The 23859-nt window shown below is 43.3% G+C and overlaps 2 protein-coding genes across 4 annotated transcripts in view; one reads left to right on the top strand and one right to left on the bottom strand.

Moving 5' to 3' along the window:
- Positions 1-10366, top strand: part of stx17 (syntaxin 17) — an 85203-nt gene extending 74837 nt beyond the window's left edge. For all 3 annotated transcript variants that reach the window (XM_038797652.1, XM_038797651.1, XM_038797650.1), the window contains exons 4-8: positions 2365-2593; positions 5376-5500; positions 5843-5893; positions 9412-9498; positions 9853-10366. In XM_038797652.1, the coding sequence (XP_038653580.1) occupies positions 2365-2593; positions 5376-5500; positions 5843-5893; positions 9412-9498; positions 9853-10098 (738 nt within the window). In that variant the 3' untranslated portion in view covers positions 10099-10366. The remainder of the gene's footprint in view (positions 1-2364; positions 2594-5375; positions 5501-5842; positions 5894-9411; positions 9499-9852) is intronic.
- Positions 10367-10410: 44 nt separating this feature from the next.
- erp44 (endoplasmic reticulum protein 44) overlaps positions 10411-23859 on the bottom strand; it is a 156003-nt gene continuing 142554 nt past the window's right edge. Inside the window, exons 10-12 of the mRNA XM_038797649.1 lie at positions 15632-15773; positions 13720-13822; positions 10411-11054 (exon numbers count right to left, since the gene is read on the bottom strand). Coding sequence (XP_038653577.1) covers positions 10953-11054; positions 13720-13822; positions 15632-15773 — 347 coding nt within the window. The 3' untranslated portion in view covers positions 10411-10952. The remainder of the gene's footprint in view (positions 11055-13719; positions 13823-15631; positions 15774-23859) is intronic.

The following is a 23859-nucleotide window of genomic DNA, read 5'->3' as shown; positions in this document are numbered from 1 at the left end:
TTGTGGCCTGTGGAAGAACTCCCGAAGTCTCATTCGCCTGATGATACTCTCCCACGTGTGGGTTAACTGTTAGTCAGCATGAACTGGTATATTCTCCATGACAATGCCTTTATAAATCAATGCCCACTTGCCAACCAATCAGCACTCTCGCTTCACAAACGGTATAGATTATTGTTTTCCTCTGATATAGTTATTCTTGAGTCCTGATGAGTGCAAGTCGAAAAGCTTCAACATGTCTTTTATTTCAGCAATACTCAAGTGCCAAACAACTATTTATTGAAAAGCTCCGGGGCGGGATTGTCCGAGCCTCCGCGCCGAAATCGCGATCGGCGTGGGAGCGGAGAATGAGCATCACCGCCAGAATCCGGCGTGAAGCCAATCCCATGATTCTCCACGAATCACGCGCGCGTGGTCTATGCGGCACGGGTAGGGGTCATTGACAGAGGCCCTCCCGCGATTCTCCATGTATACCTGGCTGAGTTCCTGATGGCATGGGCCTCTCATGGTCTAACCTGTCGGAAACATGGCGTGGCGGCTGCCGACTCAGTCCGCAGCTGCATATGCGGAGGGCGCCTCATTGACAGCCGGGGCAGCGATCGGACGGCACCAATCCGGGCGCGTGCGCGATCTCGGGGGGACCTACGTTACTGGAGCTGCTCCGCGGTGTGAGTCCGCTATGTCCCACGGGGCGCCCACCACAGTGCACATGCGCGGACTCCCGACCGGTAGTTCAGGGCCTCATATCCGCAGCTAGGGCTGCAGGAAGCTCTCCGGGGCCCTGCTAGCCCCTGCAAATTGGGGAATCACTCTGGACTTTCATAAGGAAAGTCAGAGTGAAACACCGCGTTTTGACGCTGGCGTGGGGACATGGCCCGCCCCAGATCTTCCAAAAGATTGGCTTCAGTTGACAATGAATGCTATCAGCCAGGTTTTTTCTCAGTTATGTAGCGAGACATTGAAACACACTATTCTGCTGTTCTAATCAACAACGCTCTTCATTGTTAGTAGGAGACCTCAAGCAATAATCTGAGCACTGGTTGATTTACATTAGATTGGTGAGTCACCCTGCATTTCAATCCCCTATCAAACATGCAACAAAACCAGTGGCACCTCCAGTGAAGAGCTGTTACGTGGGACATGGCCATAGTAGTAGCAACCAGTTGATAGTCATGTTCGTATCAGTTATGCAATGCCATGTTACACTGCACAAGTGGCTGATATTACCAGCTGTGAAAACAGTGACCAGAGTGAAAAGAGAACCTTAGCACTGATTATTACCATTAGGATCTGTGTGTGCCTTGCACGTGATGCATTGATTTTGAAGTAGGCAGTGCTATGTGCTCAACTAGACAAACACTCACTTCACTTTTAATATATTCATGTTCACTCATTCTTTGATTTTGCAGAAAAGAAAATGATTGGTCCAAATGTAAATAAGATGCATTTCACAATGTTATGGCGCAGGAGGCCATTTGGCCCATCGTGTCAGCACCAGCTCTCTGAATGAACGTTATGATTTAGTGCCATTTCCCTACCTTTTCCCCTCTCCCTGCACATTACTTGAATAGAAACAATCACCAATGCCCTCTTGAATGCCTCGATTGAATCTGCCTCCACCACACTTGCAGGCTATGCAATCCAGACCTCAAGCACTTGTGTGAAAAAGCTTTTTCTCACATCATATTTGCTTCTTTTGCAAGATTACTGAATATTAGTGAAATGTGGGTAAAAGGTTAGTCTTTTTTACTTATTGACTTTTTAAGCTTAAAAGTAATACATTTGCATTTCTATAACATTTTAACATTAAAATGTGTGAAGGAATCATGTGCTAAGATATAAATAATGGAAGGAATAAATACCAAACTAAGGGTGAAGAGAAATTCGGGGGTTGAAAGCTTAATCAAAGTTCATGATATTAATAGATAAACACAAATGCACACTTACATCATACTTAAATAAAATTTTGTTTCGGATTATTTTAAGATTGCGTAAGATATTGTAGTGGTGGAAAGATTCAACGTGCAATTTAATTGTGAATTCCCCCAAATTCCATTCATGACAGAACTGGTTTAATCAATAGTTAAGAATCTGGTAATAAGGACAAATGGTTTGATGCCAGAGTTCACGATTCACATAGATTCATGTGGTTTTTTTTTCCTGAGTTGGTGGTTATGACAATTTGTTGGGTAAAGAGGATTTCTTTGCCTCTGGCAGTGGTGCTACTTCAACTGAGTGATTGATCAATATGTAAGTGCTGCAACAGTCTACTCCTTACTTTCATAACCACAAAAGTTCTCTGAAAACTGATCATAACTACTAGACCTGTTTAGTATAGACATTTTTTCCTTTTACTTTGTCCTACAGCAGCTACGAGCTAACGTGAGGGAAATGGAAACATTATGCCTTAGGGTGAGAGACGAAGATTCACAAGCTTTGGAGAAAATAATAGACTGTGTACAGAAGCGGGCTGCATTTGCAGTCCTGGAGTTCCTGAAGCTCCATTCAGAGTTTGCAGAGGAACCGGGTGGACATTGCAAAATGGACAATTCACAGGGGCCACACTCATCTTTAGTGAGGTCGCAGACTATAGAAGGTAATATATTTTGGAGCACAAAAGTACAAATAAGGGATGTTTTACATCTTCTGGCTTTGATTGACTGTTTACTTCTCATTTAAACAATAGTAGTTTCAGTGAGGACTGCACTTGTTGTATAATCTTACTCCTATGTTATGTTTCTGATATATGATGACTTTTATGTTTGTTTGATATGAGTACTTTTTCGTCTGACTTTGGGCACAATTAGGATAGTAATCTTATTGTATATAATTTGTCCTGCTGTTGCTTTCCCCATACAGGTTGGAATGAAAACTTTTGCCACTCTGTGGCACACTAGCATTAAGGGGAAATGTATGAGCCTGAAAGCTCGGCGTTCATTATGCTTAAAACATAGAAAATAGCAGGTGGCCATTCAGCCATCCCTAGCATGTTTCCTCCTTGTTTTGGCCTCAACTACTTCCTGTGGTAATGAATTCCACAGGCCGACCATTCTTGGGTGAAGAAATTTCTCCTGATCTCTGTCCTATACTCTGTATACTCGGACTATGCTGCCAGGCTCTGGACACTCCCACTATCAAGAACATCCTTGCATCTACCCTGTCTAGTCCTGTTAGAATTTTATAGGCTTCTCAGTGGTTAGCACTGCTGCCTCACACAGCCGAGGACCCGGGTTTGATCCCGGCTCCGTGTCACTGTCCGTGTGGAGTTTGCATATTTTCTCAATGGCTGCGTGGGTCTCACACCACAACCCAAAAAGATGTGCAGTGTTGGTAAATTGGCCATGCTAAATTGCCCCTTAATTGGAGAAAAAAAAATTGGGTGCTCTTTGCAGTCTTTTGTGAACCCCACCCTCCTCATTCTTCTGAACTCCAATGAATTCAATCGTAACAGACTCAATCTCCTCATATGTCCATCCTGCCATCCCAGAAATCAGTCGGGCAAACCTTAGCTGCACTCCCTGTAGAGCAAGAACATCCTTCCTCAGATAAGGAGACCAAAACTGCACACAATATTCCAGGTGTGGCCTCACCAAGGCCCTGTATAATTGCAAGCCAACACTGCTCCTGTACTCAAATCCTTTCACTATGAAGGCCAACACATCATTTGCATTCTTTACTCCTTCCTACACCTGCATGCTTACCTTCAGCGACTGCTGTGTGAGGACACCCAGATCTCGTTGCAAATTACTTCTCCTAATGTATGGCCATCCAGATAACAGTCTGTCTTTCCTAAACTACCAAAGTGGATTACCTCGCATTTATCCGAATTATACTGCATCTGCCATTCATTTGCCCACTCACTCAATTTGTCCAAATCACACTGAAGGATCTCTGCATCCTCCTCAGAGCTCACCTTCCCACCTAACTTGGAGCCATCTGCAAATTTGGAGATATTGCATTTAGTTCCGTCATCTAAATTATTTATATTGTGAATAGCTGGGGACCAGCACTGATCGCTGCGGTACCCCACTAATCATTGGCTGCCATTTGGAAAAAGACCTCGGGAAAGGATGTCCCGAAGCATGGTACATTGGCGAGACTATGCAGATGCTGCAACAACGGATGAATGGACATCGTGCAACAATCGTCAGGCAGGAATGTTCCTTTCCAGTCGGGGAACACTTCAGCAGTCAAGGGAACTCAGCCTCTGATCTTCGGGTAAGCGTTCTCCAAGACGGCCTTCAGGACGCGCGACAATGCAGAATTGCCGAGCAGAACCTTACAGCCAAGTTCCGCATACACGAGTACGGCATCAACCGGGACCTTGGATTCATGTCGCATTACATTCACCCCCCCCCCCCCACCACCATCTGTCCTCGCTTGAGACAATTCACACCTCTTTAATCTGCTCCACCTGGTCCTGTAAAGACTTAATTACTTGCAAAGACTCGCATTCAAAGTATCATCTTGCATTTTTGATTTTGTCTATATATATATGTTTCTGGAACCTACCTCTTCATTCACCTGAGGAAGGAGCAGTGGTCCGAAAGCTACTGATTCGAAACAAACCTGGTGTTAAGACTTCCTACTTGAATAAATTCAGTGTCAGGGACCCGGATTCAATTCCAGTCTTGGATGATTGTGTGGAGTTTGCACGTTCTCCCCGTGTCTGTGTGGGTTTCCTCCTCTCGTCTAAAGCTATGCAGGTTAGGTGGATTGGCCATGATCAATGTGCAGGGTTACAATGGGGGAGTGGGTCTAGGTAGCATGCTCTTTCGGATGGTCTCCTGCACTCTAGGGAGTGTGTGAAATATTTTAGCTGGAGATTGTGATGACATATGCACCCACCCAGCCTGAGAGGAACCTTACAGCAGAAATAAAGCATAAAGTCACTCAGTGGCTTGATCTGACCTGCAACCTGTTGATATTCCAAGAACTTCTACTGTTTTAATGAAGATAAAACACAAATGTGACTTTTATTCTTTACATTTATAGGCAAAGAAACATTACTTGCCATCTGTGTGGTGTACAGTCCCTGTAAAAAAAAAATTATGACTTAAACAATCTTTTTACTTGAGACCTGTCTGTTTTCTAAATCATCAATTAGCCTAGAAGCAATCTCTTTTTACGCAAAGACTTGTTTTACTGCAGTTAAATTAAATCCTTTAAAGTAAATGTGTTTGGATGAAATAATGTACAAAATTCTGAGAAAACAATGTGACTTTCTGCTAAAATAAAAATGTCAATATAAGCGGGCCAGGAACTCTCTTTCAGGGGTTTCTTGCAATTGAAACAATAAGTGCTATGAAACATCCAAAATGTTAAGTCTGTGCAACTGGAAATTGTACTGTCTTTGCTCAAGCTTTTTTTTATTTTAGGAACACCTATGAGTTCCCAAGACTCTGACTCACTGTTGTCCCAAGATCAGGTTCAGCTGAATGTGCCACTACCACAGATTCCACAAGATCAAGATGCAGCTGAATCATGGGAGAAGCTAGAAGAGGCAAGTCATAATTGCTTATATTTGAGATTATAACGGAAAATTGTAACCAGTGGATTGTAACATATGTTTGCAACATAAATCAGTTTTGGTTTGAGTATACCCTTATTTTGTATACCCTAATCTCTTGAGCAGTTTAACTGTATATTTTGTTTATTATATATGTGGCGAGGATGAGCTCTGATTATGTTAATGGTAAGGGTGTTTAATTTCCATTATTCTGTTAAATTATGTAGGCTACTGGTAGGGTTTACTGCAGGCATATTTAGACATTCATATCTAATTGATTTTCTCAGGGGTCTGTATGAGTAGCTTGCAATGCTAATTTACACATTTATTTTTCAGAATTTAATTGATCTTAGCAACTTGGTAAATGAATTTTCTCAGTTACTTCATGTAAGTATTTATCTTTCAATTACTTGTGTACTGGAATGAAGGGGAAGCGATATCTTCAGTTCATGGCTGCCATATGTTTTGGGCCTGCAATAATAATTTGCGGCTAAATAAAGCAGGATTTACTTTGTATGAAGTAAAAAGGATATCCTATTTTGACACATAAGCAGCAAGATAGATGAACATTTGGTGCCGGAGAAATTAGATTTAACACCAGTTGTAATGTTAGTATGTAGTAACCCCAGTGCCAAATTAAACACGACCACACATCCATGGAGTTTATTGTAACAGGGCGAGTGCCAGCATTTGTGAGCAGTTAAATCACAACTGCTCTTCAGGCGTAACTGTTTAATTGCTACTCACAAATTCATTTATGTTGTATTTTTTCTCTCTCCAATATTTTGTTCCACCATTTGCCTAATGGTAGCACTACCTCTCCTGCTTTTAATTTCTTTTTTAAACCCTCTCTTCCACGAGATGGTAATTATCTGTATTAGCAGTTATGCTTATGAATTCTACCAGCCTAATTTGAAATCAATACAGATTTATTTTAGTCCATTTTTAATAATGCATATTTTGCAATTTTTGAATGAAAAAGTAGGAACTGTTGCAGTCATATAAATCACATTTACAACTTTATTAAATAAGCACCAAGTAAATGGAATCAATGCTCCTTCTCCTTTGAGATGGAACATTTGAAGTCCACAATAGTGAATCCTATACATATGTATATATTTAGTTTCTTCAAAGATTTTGAAAGGTACAAAATGTGACCATATAAAAAGCAAATTAATTTATGAACTATTATCTTAAGGGGGAAATCTGTGATACACGGGCACAAACATCAGTGGCCTATTACCGCAGAATGACAAAATAATGGGTTTTATAGTTACATAGTTATGTGAGAAAGGGGCAATCATATTTTGTACAAAACTGTTGTGCCAAAGTGCCAAATAGTTACAGCAGCAGCATTGTGGTTGTGATTAAGCGGTAAGAATCTTCTTGTGCATTTCAAGAATACTGATGAGACAAGTGTAGGCTGAGGGACTTGAGGCTGTTTTCATTAGAGAGAAGGTTAAGAGGTGACTTAATTGAGGCATACAAGATGATCAGAGGATTAGACAGGGTGGACAGTGAGAGCTTTTTTCCTTGGATGGTGATGTCTAGCACGAGGGGGCATAGCTTTAAATTGAGGGGAGATAGATACAGGACAGATGCGAGAGGTAGGTTCCAGTAGTAAGGGCGTGGAATGCCCTGCCTGCAACAGTAGTGGACTCGCCAACACTAAGGGCATTCAAATGGTCATTGGATAGACAAATGGATGATAAGGGAATAGTGTAGATGGGCTTTAGCGTGGTTTCACAGGTCGGCGCAACATCGAGGGCCAAAGGGCCTGTACTGCGCTGTAATGTTCTATGTTCTAAATGAGCCTTTAGATTTGTATCAGGCAGCATCATAAACCGTATTTTGTAAACTTTAATCTATGTTTAATGATGTTGACATGAACACAAAGTAAAATTTGGCCTCTGGAAGCGTGTTTGTTTTACCTGATCTGCCATGCCCAAGTTACAGGGTAAGTGACCTATCACTGCTGGCCGGAAACTTGGCACTCATACTGCACATTGAAAAAATAACATTTAACACCAAAGTCCACATCGTGTTTGTGATCGCAACAAGGTTCATTTAAAAAAAAAGGAAAGTTAGTGACTTGCACAGTAGTGAGCAACTTGTTCAAGGAGTATTGACTTTTTTTATCATCTTGTAACAAAATCATGCCCAATAAAAGACATCCCCACTCAAAGAATTTGAAAAATATATTAGATTTAGAAGGAGCATAATCTACTGCATCACCTCTTTAATATACACTTCCCTCACTTACAATTTAATGGATGACAGCAGCTCTTTAGTACTACTCCTGTGTGATCATTCTTCATTCAGGATTGGTAAATTGTTCTATGAATCTGAAGGGATCATAGCTGAGCCCGATTCTCTTCCCAGCCAACTGTCCATACTTTTCAGCATAAATCATTAGATAATAGCAATCTTGTTATAAAATCTTCAAAATATTTTGTTTATCTGTCCACAACTCAGAAGCCTGGATTTTGTGGTCAGTCGTGAAGCAACAGTGGTGGTATCTGCTGACTTCAAAGGCAGCGGCTACAAAGCTCTTGCTGATTTCTGACATGAATTCCACCTTTCCTGATAATTTTGCTCCAATATCAGTTATACAGAATAGCCAGCATCCAGTAATGTCATCAAGCAAGCTAGGCAATTAATCACATTGAAATATTCTCCAGCACAGCAAACCAAAATACTGACTGTCGTTCACTTAATAATTTTACAGAAAACCAAATAAAGGTTGGAACCTAGAGGTGGGATTCAAGTAGACGGTGAAATAGGTTTTTTATATTTTTAAAAATAGTTTTTTAAAAAATCCGAAATGTCACATTTCACAAATACAAAATTAGTTTTTCAGGGCCAGTGTTATTCAGCAGTATGCTGTCAAAACGGCACAACTATTTCCAAGGAATTTCACAACAAGGCTAATTGTGTAAAAAGTGCAAACCGACATCAAGTCAAGTGAATTTTACGATTCTGGGAGAACTTTAGCTGTTTGACAGAATAATAATAATAATCGCTTGTAGGCTTCAACGACGTTACGGTGAAAAGCCCCTAGTTGCCACATTCCGGCGCCTGTTCGGGGAGGCCGGTACGGGAATTGAACCTGCACTGCTGGCATTGTTTACAAGCCAGCTGTTTAACCCATTGTGCTAAAGGGTGAACAATCATTGACAGTAACTTTACATTATTGCATTTAACCACACAATGTCTGGACACCAGAGGTTGTTGAGTTTCAGTTATAATGGTGTTGAACAAAGTTTTACCATCATCACAACTTCAAAATATGAACCATTATATCGGCTAGAGGCAATGTTGGAGTTCGTCTCATATTTTCTGCTTGGATTTCGGTATTGAAATTTATTTCTGAAGTGGTCTATAGTTTTCTTCCTTCCTCCCATAGTCTTTAATTTTGTAAGTGCCTAGAATCCCCTGGTTTCATGACAGCTGAGATCAGGAAAGCCAAAGTGCACCAGCCCCTTTAATCTTTCCTGTCATATTTCTATCTCAAGCTCGTTACAGATTTTGGAAGCAGAAAGTGAATACCACACACATTAACATTACACAAATCACCTTATGTAGTGGTCAGAAATATTAAAAATTCTGAAGGATTCTTGCTAACCTGAAAATCATATAAGAATTAGCCCTCAAATGGGTTAAACTAGCACTAATCCATAAATATTTAAGGACACATTAATGTTGATAAATGTTTAAACACTTGGCAAGCCATCTGAACGGTCTCCCAGGAAAGGTAATAGAGGAGGTACTTTTAAGAAATTGTAGATTTATTGACTAGCAGATGAAAGATGCTGCAAACTCTGATTATAGGAATTATAATTGCGTGTATTGGTTGACTGCTGCTTCCCAGCTGGAAAGCTAGCACATAATTCCTTTGCATCTAGACCCAACAGGAGAAGATTGACAGCATTGAAGACCATGTCAGTACTGCTGCTGAGAATGTTGAAGAGGGAACCAAGAATCTGGCCAAGGTAGGGATCTTTGCCTGCTGAGTAATCAATGGCACTCTGCCTGCTAGCAATACTCTGAATTAACCCAACTGATTGATCTGGGCTCTCTAATGTTGAAGGAAGCAGCAATTAAGAAAATAAGGGAGAAGTGACACACTGCATGTCAAAAAAAAAATCAATCTGTATTGTGATGGTCTCGTGCAGTGAAACCAACTAGCACTGCTCTGTACATAGTAATCATCCACAGAACAGCTGCAGTAAAGAAAGACTTTACACTGATGGATTGGTACCAGCTCTTAAGAAAGCAAGAAATCACACAGTAACTTACAATCTAGTTTGGGTCTTTGTTAAACCTGTTTTTCATTGATTTTTCAGGCCGCTAAATATAAACTTGCAATGTTGCCTGTGGCAGGTGCTCTCATTGGTGGTGTAATGGGAGGGCCTATTGGTCTCCTGGCAGGCTTCAAAGTCGCAGGGGTCGCAGCTGCAGTCAGTGGAGGGATACTGGGCTTCACAGGTGGGAGATTGTTACTGAAGAAACAGCAGCAAAAGGTAGACCAGGAACTTGCACTTTCTTCCAGCTGCCCAGAGCTGAAGACTCGAGATGGAACAAAAATCTAGTTGAATCACACAAATGCCTCTTTCAGATAAAGATGGAGAAAAGACTAAAAATATTTTATATACAATTTGCAAGCTGTCAGTATGATTCATCTCTCAACAGAATTTTAATCTGGCTTCTGGCTTTTCATTTTTCATGACTAAAAGATGATCAGTTATATTTGATCAGTTGTATTACTGTTATATCAGCAATGTACAAAGAATGTACGATCACTAAATGTTGATTTTTGTATATTTTAAGTCTTTATTAAAATATTTATTTAAAAACTAATTGGAATGTATGATTGTAACTTGAACAAAATCTCTTCAACCATCTTGGTAGGCCACTTATTTTATTATTGTTTCTCAAAATTAAGAGGTCGACACATTCTGTAAAGAATGTGAAACAGGAACACCTCAAGTTACTCCCACAGAGCAAGCAATAATGAACACTTTCCACTTATTTAAAGAAAACTTGCATCGACAAAATGTGGAAACAGAACACCAAAAGATAAGACCTGTTTAATGGGACAGTGAAAGTATGTGGCAAGCATACTCTTGGCAAATCCTAATACAAGATATGGCCTTTTATTAGAAAAAAATTAGGATCTGCAAATGATCAGTGTTTTCCACCAGTTATACATTTAACAGTTTTATTAAAATCTACTACACTGAATGACCACAGTACGTCAACATATTCACAAGCCAGAGAAGCAAAGAAAAATAAAAACCCACAGTTCGTCAAACATTTCTTTTTTTTTGTTTTATCCAAAATAAAAACTGTACACACAGACTTATGAAAATATAGGCTTAGTATTTCTGCCTCTCATCAGGCAAAGCTCTTTGATTTCTGGTCTTGTACAGTTCCTTCATTAGATCTATAATTCATCTTTCTCTCGCTTGAGAATGGTATACCTGTGTTCACTTGGAGCCAATTTCTGGAATGAGCTTTCTGGGGGGCTGCTTGCGACTTCACTTGGCTAAAACAAAGGGTAAAAACAAAGACGTGCATTCGTGAATAGAAGCACAAAACATTTGTGGTTCCTCACACTTTTAAAGAAAACATTCATAAAGTTGGTGACATTTTAGGATAACCAAGGGTTTGTTGGACAGAAGTTGTGTTTGATATTTGTATTTAAAAAAACGGTGACTAATTTGATGCACAAGGAAGAGAATAGATTATTAGAAGGCAAGAGGATCAGGTTGGAGAAGTGCAATTAGGCTCATTTGTTCATATACAGGGTAAATTCCTCTATTGGTTGACAAAGAGCAATTAAAGAAGGTAAAAGGGTATTTCTTTTTTTTTGGTATTACTCAGACCAGAGAAATGATGGGAAGTAACAACCCCAGAATCATTGCTGGGATCTTTAGATATAAAAAAAAACTTGGTTTGAGGAACACAAGCTTTAAATTTATCAATGACAGAAAAGGAGACTTAGGAGATTTGATACACAGTTAGGAGGAATATAAAGGACTTCAGGAAGTCAGGGCAAATAGGTGGTACATTAATGTGATTACGTCTGAAGTAATACATTTTGGAGGGGGTGGAAAAACAAGGAATTGAGTGTGCTTGCAGCTCAGACATAGTAAACACTATAAACTATTTGAGAGAAAAGCAGCATATCTTCCCTGCTAATAATGGTGAGAAACACTTTACGGATATAGAGAAAAATGCAAACAGTAGTCAGTGCTTAAAAACATTTAAATTCAATGCTGTACAATAAACAAGATTCTACAAGCCTGTATCTTGGGAGCTGCAATAGTCTTCATTGCTTTATTTATATCACGTGTGGGAATTTTCAATGTGGAGGCTACATGCCTCCACCGTGAAGTGAATGAAAGCCATGTTTCATCATGGGTGAGATTAAGTACTTGCAAAAATATTTACATTTTATGATGTGGAGAAAATAAATAGAATATAGCTAAAAAGCAATTATCCGATTTATATATAAGGACCTTGTGCTTAATTCAGAATAAAAAGTCAAAATGTACCATTTCTTTATAATAATCTATTAGTGTCACAAGTAGGTTTGCATTAACACTGCAATGAAGTTACTGTGAAAATCCACTAATCGCCACACTGCGGCGCCTTTTCGGGTACACTGAGGGAGAATTCAGAATGTCCAATTCATCTAACAAGCACATCTTTCGGGAGTTGTGGGAAGAAACCGGTGCACCCAGAGGAAACCCACATAGCCACGGACCCAAGCTGGGAATCAAACCCAGGTCCCTGGCGCTGTGTAGCAACAATGCTAACCACTATGCTACTGTGCTGCATATGTTCTCAACTTCCTTTGTTGCATTTACTTCTCAAATAATGAATTGCTTTGGATTACAAGTAGAAATTTCTGCACAGTAATTTGGACAATCAAATGTAGACTATCACAGTCTCTAGAATGAAGATTTCATCTGGTCGACTACGATTTCCACATCTGCAATAAATCTTAAAAATAAGTTATGATAATTTTAAAACTTAATTTTAGTATCACAGTATTATTGATTCCACCACCTACAGTGGCCTTTAGCATATTTCATTATAACCTATGTATTCAGTGCTATTTCACCGTCGAGGGTTATTCATTGAATTGCTTCAAACTACGTTTAGATATTTTTCAATATTTTGCAAAATATTTTTTGTATTTCTGCGATTTTTCAGCGGTTTCTATTTTAATATTGTTAATATTGGTTTGTGGTTGGAAAAAGAGGGGATATTAAAGTATTAGCTATCCAAATTTCTCCACGCGACTCGAGGCATTCCAGTGCACAAAATAAAATATTTTATGCAAAATGTGATAACCAAAGAAATTAATGATGCAGGAAGCACTTAATATTTAGGGTGTGATGAGGTTCTCTATAAATTCAAGTTTTCAACTGCGAATGACACAATTCACTCGTATGATCAGGTATTTATAAAATATATTGTACTTACAAAGTATTTGCAGCACAGAAAAAGGCAATTTGGCTCAAGAGGTGCATGTTTGTATTTGGTCTGCTTTATTTCCTAGTCAATCCACTGTTGATTACAATCACCCCAACTGGACTGAGAAATAATCAGTTTCATTGTTCATTGTGGGCATCATCATGCATCATCCAGTGTTAGTTATACTGACCACAAATAAACCAAGAAAATGGATACTAATTGGGAAATGAAAGCTGAATGAAACAATCCAAGAAACCAGTGTAGATTACACAATAAAATTGTTCATGTGGATTTTTAAATGTAATCTCAAGAATGTATTTAATGTACACACAGACTTGAATATCACATTGAATTTATGGCATTCTCCCACTTAACACTGAAATTTCTACCTTGTATTTCCATTCATTACTATGTAATGCATCAGATCATAAATTATATATACACCACACCATGTGACTAAAACTGCAATTGAACAGTATGATCGTCTCAATTGAAAATGCTCAGAAGTTTATAAACATTTTAATGTTCAGTATAAACTGTGCTCTGCAGACTACATACTGTGGAATTGAGTTATGGTTCAAGGGATTAGAATTCAGACATTTGAAAACTGATAATTTGGTCTTGTGGTTTAGATTAAATATTTGCAACTCACCCATTACTTTAGAGCTCTAACCTGCCTGTTACTTTACCCTAACAATTTAAATTCTGGACAATGTGTTTCTTACCTGTCCGGGAGCAACATCAGTGGGATCTGGGCCGTGGTGGAATTCCCTGTGTAATTTCCCAGAGTGTAGATCCAATACAAACTGTTTCAGTACACCTGGAGTACTGAAATTAAAATAAAACAGTCAACTAACTGGGAAAGCTAGAGAGCATGAAACAAGAAATAAAATCAAGCCATTTGAAAAGTCAATCCCAATTGATTCTTCTTTTGGTTAGTCAGAGGCTATTTAATTAAAAGGAGGCAGAAGACGAAGTGTCAGTTTGTACTGTGTTGAATCCTGGGATTCTGCCATTTCCCGAGGGCATTACAGCAATGACAGCCTATTGCTGCCCCTCAATAACTCCCACAGCGCATAGCCCCTGCAACAGCTTTTCTGTATAGCAGCCAAAAAGCAACCAACAGCAGGTGTCTAACATAGAGTTTACAAATACGAGCACCAGTCAGGTAGTTGGTATTGACAGACGGCTTTCAAAAGGTCCTCTGGAGCAAAGTAATTGCATACATACCAGAAACAAAATGCTGAGGGAAGATCAATTTAAATTTCATCTTAGATCATCTGTTGTCACCTACTGCAAAGTGCTAAAATGCAGCAATCAATTTAATCTATAAAATGTCAAATTTACTGCAATCGCGGGATTGCTGTTAGTTAGTCTCAATATCTCTGAAGAATACATTTCATCTTATAGATTCGACCCACTTGTAAACTACAGATAATTTATAAATGACCTAAACATCATATCAAATTATAAAGATACATATATAGTTATTTCTTTAGACTATAAGCTCAACACTACCCAAAAGGCTATGACATTTTGGAAATGATAGAATATTATTCTGTCAATGCACACTAAAAACAGATACTTGTAAAAGTCTTTCTGATGCACAGCTCTGAAAAGGAATTGCTAATGATTCAAATATGCAGTAATCTGCCAAAACATCCCATACATTAAAAATTAAGGAGCTTATTCTATAATGGTAAAATGAAGATGGCTCTATAGGTACAGTAAGTTTTATACTATCCATCAATGTAAAGGAAAATTAAAAATAATATCCAGTTTCCAGCAGAAATCAGTAAATGGAGATTGGGTGCAGGAAACCCTCCCTAATCCAGACATTTGAAGGATCCCGCATTACAACGGAGATCATGTAATAGCAAGCAAGCCGGCTAAATCTAGAATCCTCCTAGTCCTTTATAGCTCAGAACCATATCAAACATTTATTCTATTTTATCAAAGGCAGCACTGGAATATAACTTTGAACAGATGACATCTAAAAGTCTGGACAGAAGGCATATTTTGGCCAATAATTCATGAATATTCACGGTTTTGTTCTATGGCATGATTCAAAGATATGTTCTACTCGAGATTGTACATCAAATGCAGTGCGTCAGTTAAAAAAAATGAATCAAACATTGGCTTGCACCCACAAGTTTTATTTCAAGCAATACATTTTGAAAATGGGGAAATTCCACTTTATTTTTCAAAAAATATATACCGGTAGATCGTGATAAAAGTGAATGCAGACTGTTTTTTCCCCAATGAAACCTCAAGTCTGTAATAGATACATTTCATATCTCAAATATTCTTTACCTGTTTATATTTAAAAAGTGATTGGAGATATTTTAGCAGAAACAGGAAGTTAAACACATTTTGCAAATCTATCTTCGATACAAAAAGGAGTAGAATTTCCTTGAGGATTGATCTACCAAAGTTAGGGCAGTAAATTTGGAGAATCCCACAGAAATTGTGGTTATATGTGTTTTATAGTGGTGGTATAGCTGATTTCAAAATATAGAAGGGAACAGCATTTACAAACAATAAGAGCACAAGTACTCAAGATCTATATGACCCAGAACCACCAGCTAATTTTCCATCAAGACAAACTATCACAGAAAGAAAAAGAACTATACTTACTCTAAGTCTTTAAAGTCTGGGAAGACATACATATGCCTAAAACTGTCAATAGCGATAACTGGGCAGTCTGCTGGTGTCTTCTGTATATGCAGAAGAGGATGACGGAACTTGTCACAGTCAGCATGCAGGAAGTTTATCGTACCTAGACAATGTATCCATGGGTTAACATAGTCACATAAATGCAAGAGGTTCTTTGACCCAAATGTAGCAGAGCACACTGACATATCATTACATCAAGAGGAGATATCCTTCATCAAATCCCCTCCCAAATGGAGCTGACTTTTCAAACAGGAGAAAGCTTTAGTATTACTGTAATCGCAGCTTTCAAAATGGCAACAGTTAGTCTCTGCTTCCTGGACAAGTGTGTAATACATAAATAGAGGCACTCTTTCAAGTAATTACTCAAATTTATAACGTCCAGATTCATAAAATATTTACTAAGGATTTATGAGCAGCACGGTAGCATTGTGGATAGCACAAATGCTTCACAGCTCCAAGGTCCCAGGTTCGATTCCGGCTTGGGTCACTGTGCGGAGTCTGCACATCCTCCCGTGTGTGCGTGGGTTTCCTCCGGGTGCTCCGGTTTCCTCTCAGTCTAAAGATGTGCAGGTTAGGTGGATTGGCCATGATAAATTGCCCTTAGTGTCCAAAATTGCCCTTAGTGTTGGGTGGGGTTACTGGGTTATGGGGATAGGGTGGAGGTGTTGACCTTGGGTAGGTTGCTCTTTCCAAGAGCCGGTGCAGACTCGATGGGCCGAATGGCCTCCTTCTGCACTGTAAATTGTGAGACATGTTGCATTTGGTATGTTTTAGGATCTTTCTAATCCTGCAACTGACCATACATCTTCACATCCTAATCTCCACAGAATGTCCTCTAATATGCTATCTTCAAATATCTCAACCAATCTTCCTTAACCTTCCCATTCTCTTGCTACCATCCCTGCGTGATTCTCTCTTTGATAAGCCTACAGCTTCCCCGTCTCTCTTATGGCATCCTTCGACAGGCTCACGGAGCATTCAGCAATGACTCAACCGTCCTAGCCTACACTCGTCAATCTTCTCATTAAGTATGGCCGCTGGGACCAAAATTGACAATCTTCTTCACTTCCAGTGTTGATCTTGTGGATTCTACCAATGGATCAACTCTCACCGCCCCTCTCTACATCTCCCTCTAGAATGCCTATGTGGTGTTTATCACCAAATCACACCTTGGCCTGACTCCGGTTCACGGATACATTTTCCACCTTAGAACATCTCATCTCGTTATTCATCACCCCCCCAAGAATTAAAACATTTTCTTCTTGATCTTTACTTCTTTCCTCAGCCTATCCCCCAATTCACTTTCAGCTGCTTTTCAAATTCCCAATGTCTAGTCTTTGATCTGCCATTTGCAACAATATTTATGCAGCTCCTGATTTGCTCAACTGCACCATCATCTTCACCTCTGTTCTCCTACCCTGGTATGGACCTCATCACAGACCCCACAAGTCGAAGGATACAGACTTGAAAGGAAATGGCAGACAACCCGTTTAGCCATCTACAGCCAGATGTGGTTGGACCAATTAAAGCATTAACTTCCAAAACAGCTGGCCACTGTCGGATAATCAAGGAATACAAAAATAACCGTTCGCTTCTTTTCTCTACTGTAATCATCTTAAACCCTTATGTGCCACACCCTCACCTATAATAAGTGCAAGGAGCTCATGGACGACTTTGTCATAAGATTGAGACCATTCAATCAGCTGCTCTTACTGCCTCCCTCCCACAAACCCACTGGGCCAAAGTTTCACTAAAGTTTTCCCTTGTCCGAGCTCTGAATTCACGTATTTCTTTAGTTTCTCTCTCATACCCTCATAGTCTTCAGTCCCCACACTAAATTTTGTTCCCTAGCTACTGACTCCATCCCTCTCCCTAGCAATGTCTTAGATTAAGTCTGATTTTCACAACCTTGGTGTCATATCTGACCCAGAGATGAGCTTCCAACCACGCATATAGGCCATCACCATGCCTTCAAACTCCACAACACTTTGTCCGTCTCAGCTCATTTGCTGCTGAAACCCTAATTTACATTGTTACCTATTCCAATGCACTCTTCGCTGGTCTCCCACATTCTACCCTCCACAAACCAGAGGCCATCCAAAAGTATGCTGCCTGCATCCTTACTTGAACTGAGTTGCCATCACCTATCACCACTGTGTTTTCTGGTCTATAAATGGCGCCCCGCAAAGCAACACCTTGATTTTAAAATTCTCTTTCTTGTTTTCAAATGTCTCTGTTGCCTTGCTCCCCTATCTCTGTAATCTCCTCCAGCTACGCAACCCTGCAAAATATCTATGTTCAACTAATTTCTGCAACATTGGTGATCATGCCTTCAGTTGTCTCGCCCTAAGCTCTGGATCTTCTCCCAAAACCTCTCTTCAGCCCTCTTTTTTCATTAAAGATGCTCCCTTTGACCAATCTGCCCTAATATCATCTGTGTGGCTCAATGTATAATTTTGCTTTACAACGATCACGTCAAGCATCTTGGGACTTTGATTATGTTAAAGGTGCTGTATAAATACGTTGATGTTATGAGTGTGTGCTAAAAGGTAATTCACAAGTCAATTATATTGACTGTACATTGAATCGGCATTATATTATATGGGTCATGTTTAAAAAGAGCCAAGAGGAACTCTGACATATTGTAGTAGTGTTCTTTTAAAATAAGTGATGAGCCTTATTACTTTACTATGCTACTACTACTGACTTGGGGCTGTTAAACTGTTAGTTTGCATAAAGGCTTGCTCTAATAAAATATACATATTTCTGCTTACTAATGTTGCAATGATTTCTCCAGAATTCTAGTTATTTTACAGGCAGGACAGTCACTAGCAGCTTTATTCATTATGTGGGATCTTATAATACAGCATTTTTTCAATCTCAAATAGTGTGCTCAAGGGATTAATAAATTATCTATAAATATTTAAAATTGATATTCTTCAGATATTGTGGTTAATAGTCCATTGAACATTTTAAGGTTTATACTCTTAACAAGTTTAAAATGGTCTTACAGCAACATTAGCATTTTACCAGACTAATAACATCAATAAAAAACGTTGACGGTTTGACAAATGCAAAACTGGATGCTGGGAGTTTATCCCGGTGTAGCAGCATGTCTTATCTCAAAATACTTTATTTCACTTACGTGGCTTTGAGCAACCAAGTGACTTAAAGTCATAATTGAATTAGCATTGTGAAAGAGACATCACAATTAGCTATGACTTGCCTAACACTGCATCAAACCCTGCCAAACAGAGTTGCATGTTGTCACAGTTTCAAAGGTTAGCATATCTTCACAATTTAAGGCAAGTGTTAACTTTACAGTTCACGAATAATCCAAAAGTTGAGAATTAGCTGTGAAGGTATATTTCATACAAATGTATTGTATATAAGCAAGGATGTCTTAATTGTGTTGCTGAAGGTCAATATACAGTAGATAAAATTACCATAAAACCACCTGTAAAAGGCATTGCATTCAAAATATTTGTGGAATATGGTGTTATAGACCTCCAGGTTTTAAATAGTATGGTTACTAAACACCTGGTGCCAATTATAGTGGACAAAATTCTCTCAAGACCATTAATTTGACCAGAAAGGTAGCTTAGCAGGTCTCTGATGCATGGAAACCTTGTTGAAGGGCCTTAAACAGTTATTGACTCAATTTTCACTTGTAGACTTCACCTTGTTGAAAATAATGATCTTGGGACTTCCGGTGGCGGCGATGAGCAGTTAAGCCGCACATTCGGCGGCTCCCGCGGAGATCGGACTTTGGGGCTCTTTTCAGGGCCCCCAACGGAGCTGTAGCGGCAAACCCCAACGGGGGAAGAGGGCAGCAGTCGACCCCAACGGTCCGGACCAGGAGCGGGGCAGAGAAAAAGCCGAAGAAAGCACCTCTGGAAAACCGGGGGCAGGAAGATAAAATGGCGGCCGGCGGAGACCTCGAGGAGCTGAGGTGGGGGGTCCAGGAGCAGCAGGCAACTCTGCTGCGCTGCTTCCAGGACCTGAAGTTGGAGCTGCTGGAGTCCCTGAAGGTAACTAACAGGGAACTGATGGAGACCCAGACAGCCCAGGGACAGCGATCCGGGAGCTGCAGCAGCAGGCCTCCGAAAGGGAGGACGAGGTCGTGGCCGTGGCGGGGAAGGTGGAGATGCACGAGGAGCTCCATAAAAGATGGCAGGAGCGGTTCGAGGAGCTGGATAACCGGTCGAGGAGGAAGAATTTGCGGATCCTGGGCCTCACGGAGGGGCTGGAGGGGTCGGACCTAGCGGCCTATGTGGTGATTATGTTAAACTCGCTGATGGGGGCTGGGTCCTTCCAGGGGCCCCTGGAGTTGGAGGGGGCCCACAGAATTCTGGCTACGAGGCCCAAGCCGAACGGTGTTGGTGAGGTTTCATCGGTTCGTGGATCGTGAGTGTGTGTTCCGGTGGGCCAAGAAGGAGCGGAGCAGCAAGTGGGAGAACACGGAGGTGCGGATCTTCCAGGTCTGGAGTGCGGAGGTGGCGAGGCGAAGGGCCGGGTTTAACCGGACGAAGGCGGTGCTCCACAGACAGAGTGTGAAGTTCGGCATGTTGCAGCCGGCACGTCTGTGGGTCACCTATAAGGAACGGCACCATTATTTTGAGTCCCCGGAGGAGGCGTGGGCCTTTGTGCAAGCCGAGAAATTGGACTCAAACGGAGGGTCTGGGATGGGGGATGTTGTATTATACTGTATTTGCATTTGCTTGGTTTAGTGTAAGAAGTGGGTTGGCCTTAGGGTGGGTGGGGTGATGTCGTACTGTTTTTTCTATATGGGTTTTTAAGCAGGGATCGGGTGGACGGGTTCGGGCAGAGGGGTAAACGGGGAGTTCGGGGAGCTGGTGGGGGGGACTGACAATGGGAGTGGCCCTGGAGGAGGCGGGGCCCGGCAGGGCGAAAGCGCGGGCTTTCTGCGGGTTTCCCGCGCTGTGAGATGGTGGGGGCGGGGCCGGGGCTGAGAAGCGCGGGTCGTTGCTGGCTGTTTTCCTTTCCCGCGCAAGAGCGGGGGGAGGGGGGATCCGTTGACGGGCACAATGGAAGAGGGGCAGTCCCACGTGGGGAGGAGCCGACGGTAGGGTGGGAGTCGCCGGGGTCAGCAGAAGTTAGCTGGCTCATGGGAGTGCTGTGGAGGGAGGGGCGCAGCTAGGAGGGGTCCTAGCCTGGGGGGGGGGGGGGGGGGGGGGGGGGGGGGGGGGGGGGGGTGTACTGGGTTGCTGCTGAAACGGTCAGGAAGGAGCTGGAGGACGCAGGGGGGGGGGGGGGGGGGGGGAGTTGCCGCCGTGGGAAACTGGCAGAGCGTGGGACGCTGGCCGGGGGTGGGCAAGGGATGGGGTATGGCTAATCGGCAGGGGAGGGGGGCAGGGAGCCCTCGGATCCGGCTGATAACCTGGAATGTGAGGGGGCTGAATGGGCCGGTCAAACGGGCCCAGGTATTTGTGCACCTGAAGGGACTGAAGGCGGATGTGGCCATGCTCCAGGAGACACACCTGAGAGTGGCGGACCAGGTTCGGCTGAGGAAGGGATGGGTGGGCCAAGTATTTCACTCAGGGCTGGATGAGAAGAGTAGGGGGGTGGCGATCCTGGTGGGGAAGAACGTATCGTTTGAGGCGTTAAGTGTGGTGGCTGACAGTGGCGGGAGATATGTGATGGTGAGTGGCAAGCTGCAGGGGGAGCGGGTGGTGTTGGTGAATGTTTACGCCCCAAATTGGGACGATGCGGGGTTTATGCGGCGTATGTTGGGCCGCATTCCGGACCTGGAGGTGGGGGGCCTGATCATGGGGGAGGACTTCAACACAGTACTGGATCCCCATTGGATCGATCCAAGTCCCGGATGGGTAGGAGGCCGGCGGCGGCTAAGGTGCTGAGGGGCTTCATGGACCAGATGGGGGGAGTGGACCCCTGGAGGTTTGCGAGGCCAAGGGCCAGGGAATACTCGTTTTTCTCCCACGTACATAAGGCTTACTTGAGGATTGATTTTTTTGTCCTGAGCAGGGGGTTGGTGTCGAGGGTGGAGGATGTGGAATACTCCGCCATTGCCATTTCGGATCATGCCCCGCACTGGATGGACCTCGGGCTGGGGGAAGAGAGGGGCCAACGTCCGCTCTGGCGCATGGAGGTGGGGCTGCTGGCAGATGAGGAGGTGGCCGAGAGGGTTCGGGGGTGTATCGAGAGGTACCTTGAGGCCAATGACAACGGGGAGGTCCGAGTGGGGACGGTCTGGGAGGCATTGAAGGCGGTGATGAGGGGGGAATTGATCTCCATTCGAAGCCATAGGGAGAGGGGGGAACAGAGGGAGAGGGAGAGACTGACAGGGGAGATGGTGCAGGTGGATAGGAGATATGCAGAGGCCCCAGAGGAGGGATTGCTGGGGGAGAGGCGTAGCCTTCAGGCCAGATTCGACCTATTGACTACCAGAAAGGCGGAAGCTCAGTGGAGGAAAGCACAGGGGGCGGTGTATGAATACGGGGAGAAGGCGATGCTGGCACACCAGCTCCGAAAGCGGGACGCGGCCAGGGAGATTGGGGGAGTGACGGATAAGGCTGGGAAGGTGGTGCGGAGGGGAGTAGATGTTAATGGAGTCTTCAGAGACTTCTATGGGGAACTGTACCAGTCGGAGCCCCCGGTGGAGGGGGGTGGAATGGGGCGCTTCTTGGACAAGCTGTGATTCCCGAGGGTGGAGGAGGAGCAGGTGGAGGGACTATGGGCGCCGATCGAGCTGGAGGAGGTGGTCAAAGGGATAGGGAGCATGCAGTCGGGGAAGGCGCCGGGGCCGGATGGGTTTCCGGCGGAATTTTATAAAAGGTATTTGGACCAGTTGGGCCCCCTGTTGGTCCGGACCTTTAACGAGGCAAGGGGGGGGGGGGGGGGGGGGGGCTTTGCCCCCAACTATGTCACGGGCGCTGATTTCCTTGATCCTGAAGCGGGACAAGGACCCTCTGCAGTGCGGGTCATATAGGCCGATTTCGCTGCTGAACGCCGATGCTAAGCTGCTGGCAAAGATCCTGGCCACTAGAATAGAGGATTGCGTGCCCGGGGTCATTCATGAGGACCAGACGGGGTTTGTGAAGGGAAGGCAGCTGAATACAAACGTACGAAGGCTCCTCAACGTTATTATGATGCCGGCTGTGGAAGGGGAGACGGAGATAGTGGTGGCATTGGATGCGGAGAAGGCCTTTGATAGGGTTGCGTGGGAGTATTTGTGGGAGGTGTTGGAGAGGTTTGGGTTTGGGGAGGGGTTTATCCGGTGGGTGAGGCTGCTCTACGATGCCCCGATGGCGAGTGTAGCCACAAATAGGAGGAGGTCGGAATACTTTCGGCTGTACCGGGGGACGAGACAGGGGTGCCCCCTGTCCCACTTGCTCTTCGCGTTGGCAATTGAGCCTCTGGCCATGGCATTGAGGGAGTCAGGGAACTGGAGGGGCCTGGTGCGGGGTGGGGAGGAGCATCGAGTGTTGCTGTACGCGGACAACCTGTTGCTGTATGTGGCGGACCCGGTGGGGGGGATGCCGGAGGTGATGAGGATTCTTAGTGAATTCGGGGGTTTCTCGGGGTATAAGTTGAACTTGGGCAAGAGTGAGGTGTTTGTGGTACATCCGGGGGATCAAGAGGAGGGGATTGGTAGGCTCCCATTGAAGCAGGCAGGGAAGAGCTTCAGGTACCTAGGGGTCCAGGTGGCGGGGAGCTGGGGGGCCCTGCACAAGCTCAACCTCACAAGGTTGGTGGAGCAGATGGAGGAGGAGTTTAAGAGGTGGGATATGTTACCGCTGTCACTGGCGGGGAGGGTGCAGTCCATTAAGATGACGGTGCTCCCGAGGTTTTTGTTCCTGTTCCAGTGCCTTCCCATCCTTATCCCGAAGGCCTTTTTTTAGGAGGGTCAACAGGAGTATCACGGGATTTGTGTGGGCGCATGGGACTCCGAGGGTTAGAAGAGTGTTCCTGGAACGTGGCAGGGATAGGGGGGGGGGCTGGCGTTGCCCAACCTCTGTGGGTACTACTGGGCTGCCAACGCAGCGATGGTGCGTAAGTGGGTAATGGACGAGGAGGGGGCAGCATGGAAAAGGATGGAGGCGGCGTCTTGTGTGGGCACGAGCTTGGGGGAGCTAGTAACGGCGCCGTTGCCGCTCCCTCCAACGAGGTATACCACGAGCCCGGTGGTGGCGGCTACCCTCAAAATT

The sequence above is a fragment of the Scyliorhinus canicula genome, chromosome 5, assembly GCF_902713615.1.
Source record: "Scyliorhinus canicula chromosome 5, sScyCan1.1, whole genome shotgun sequence".
Classification (NCBI taxonomy): Eukaryota; Metazoa; Chordata; class Chondrichthyes; order Carcharhiniformes; family Scyliorhinidae; genus Scyliorhinus; species Scyliorhinus canicula.
Note: the sequence above shows the minus strand (reverse complement) of the source record. Positions and strands in the feature narration are given on the sequence as shown.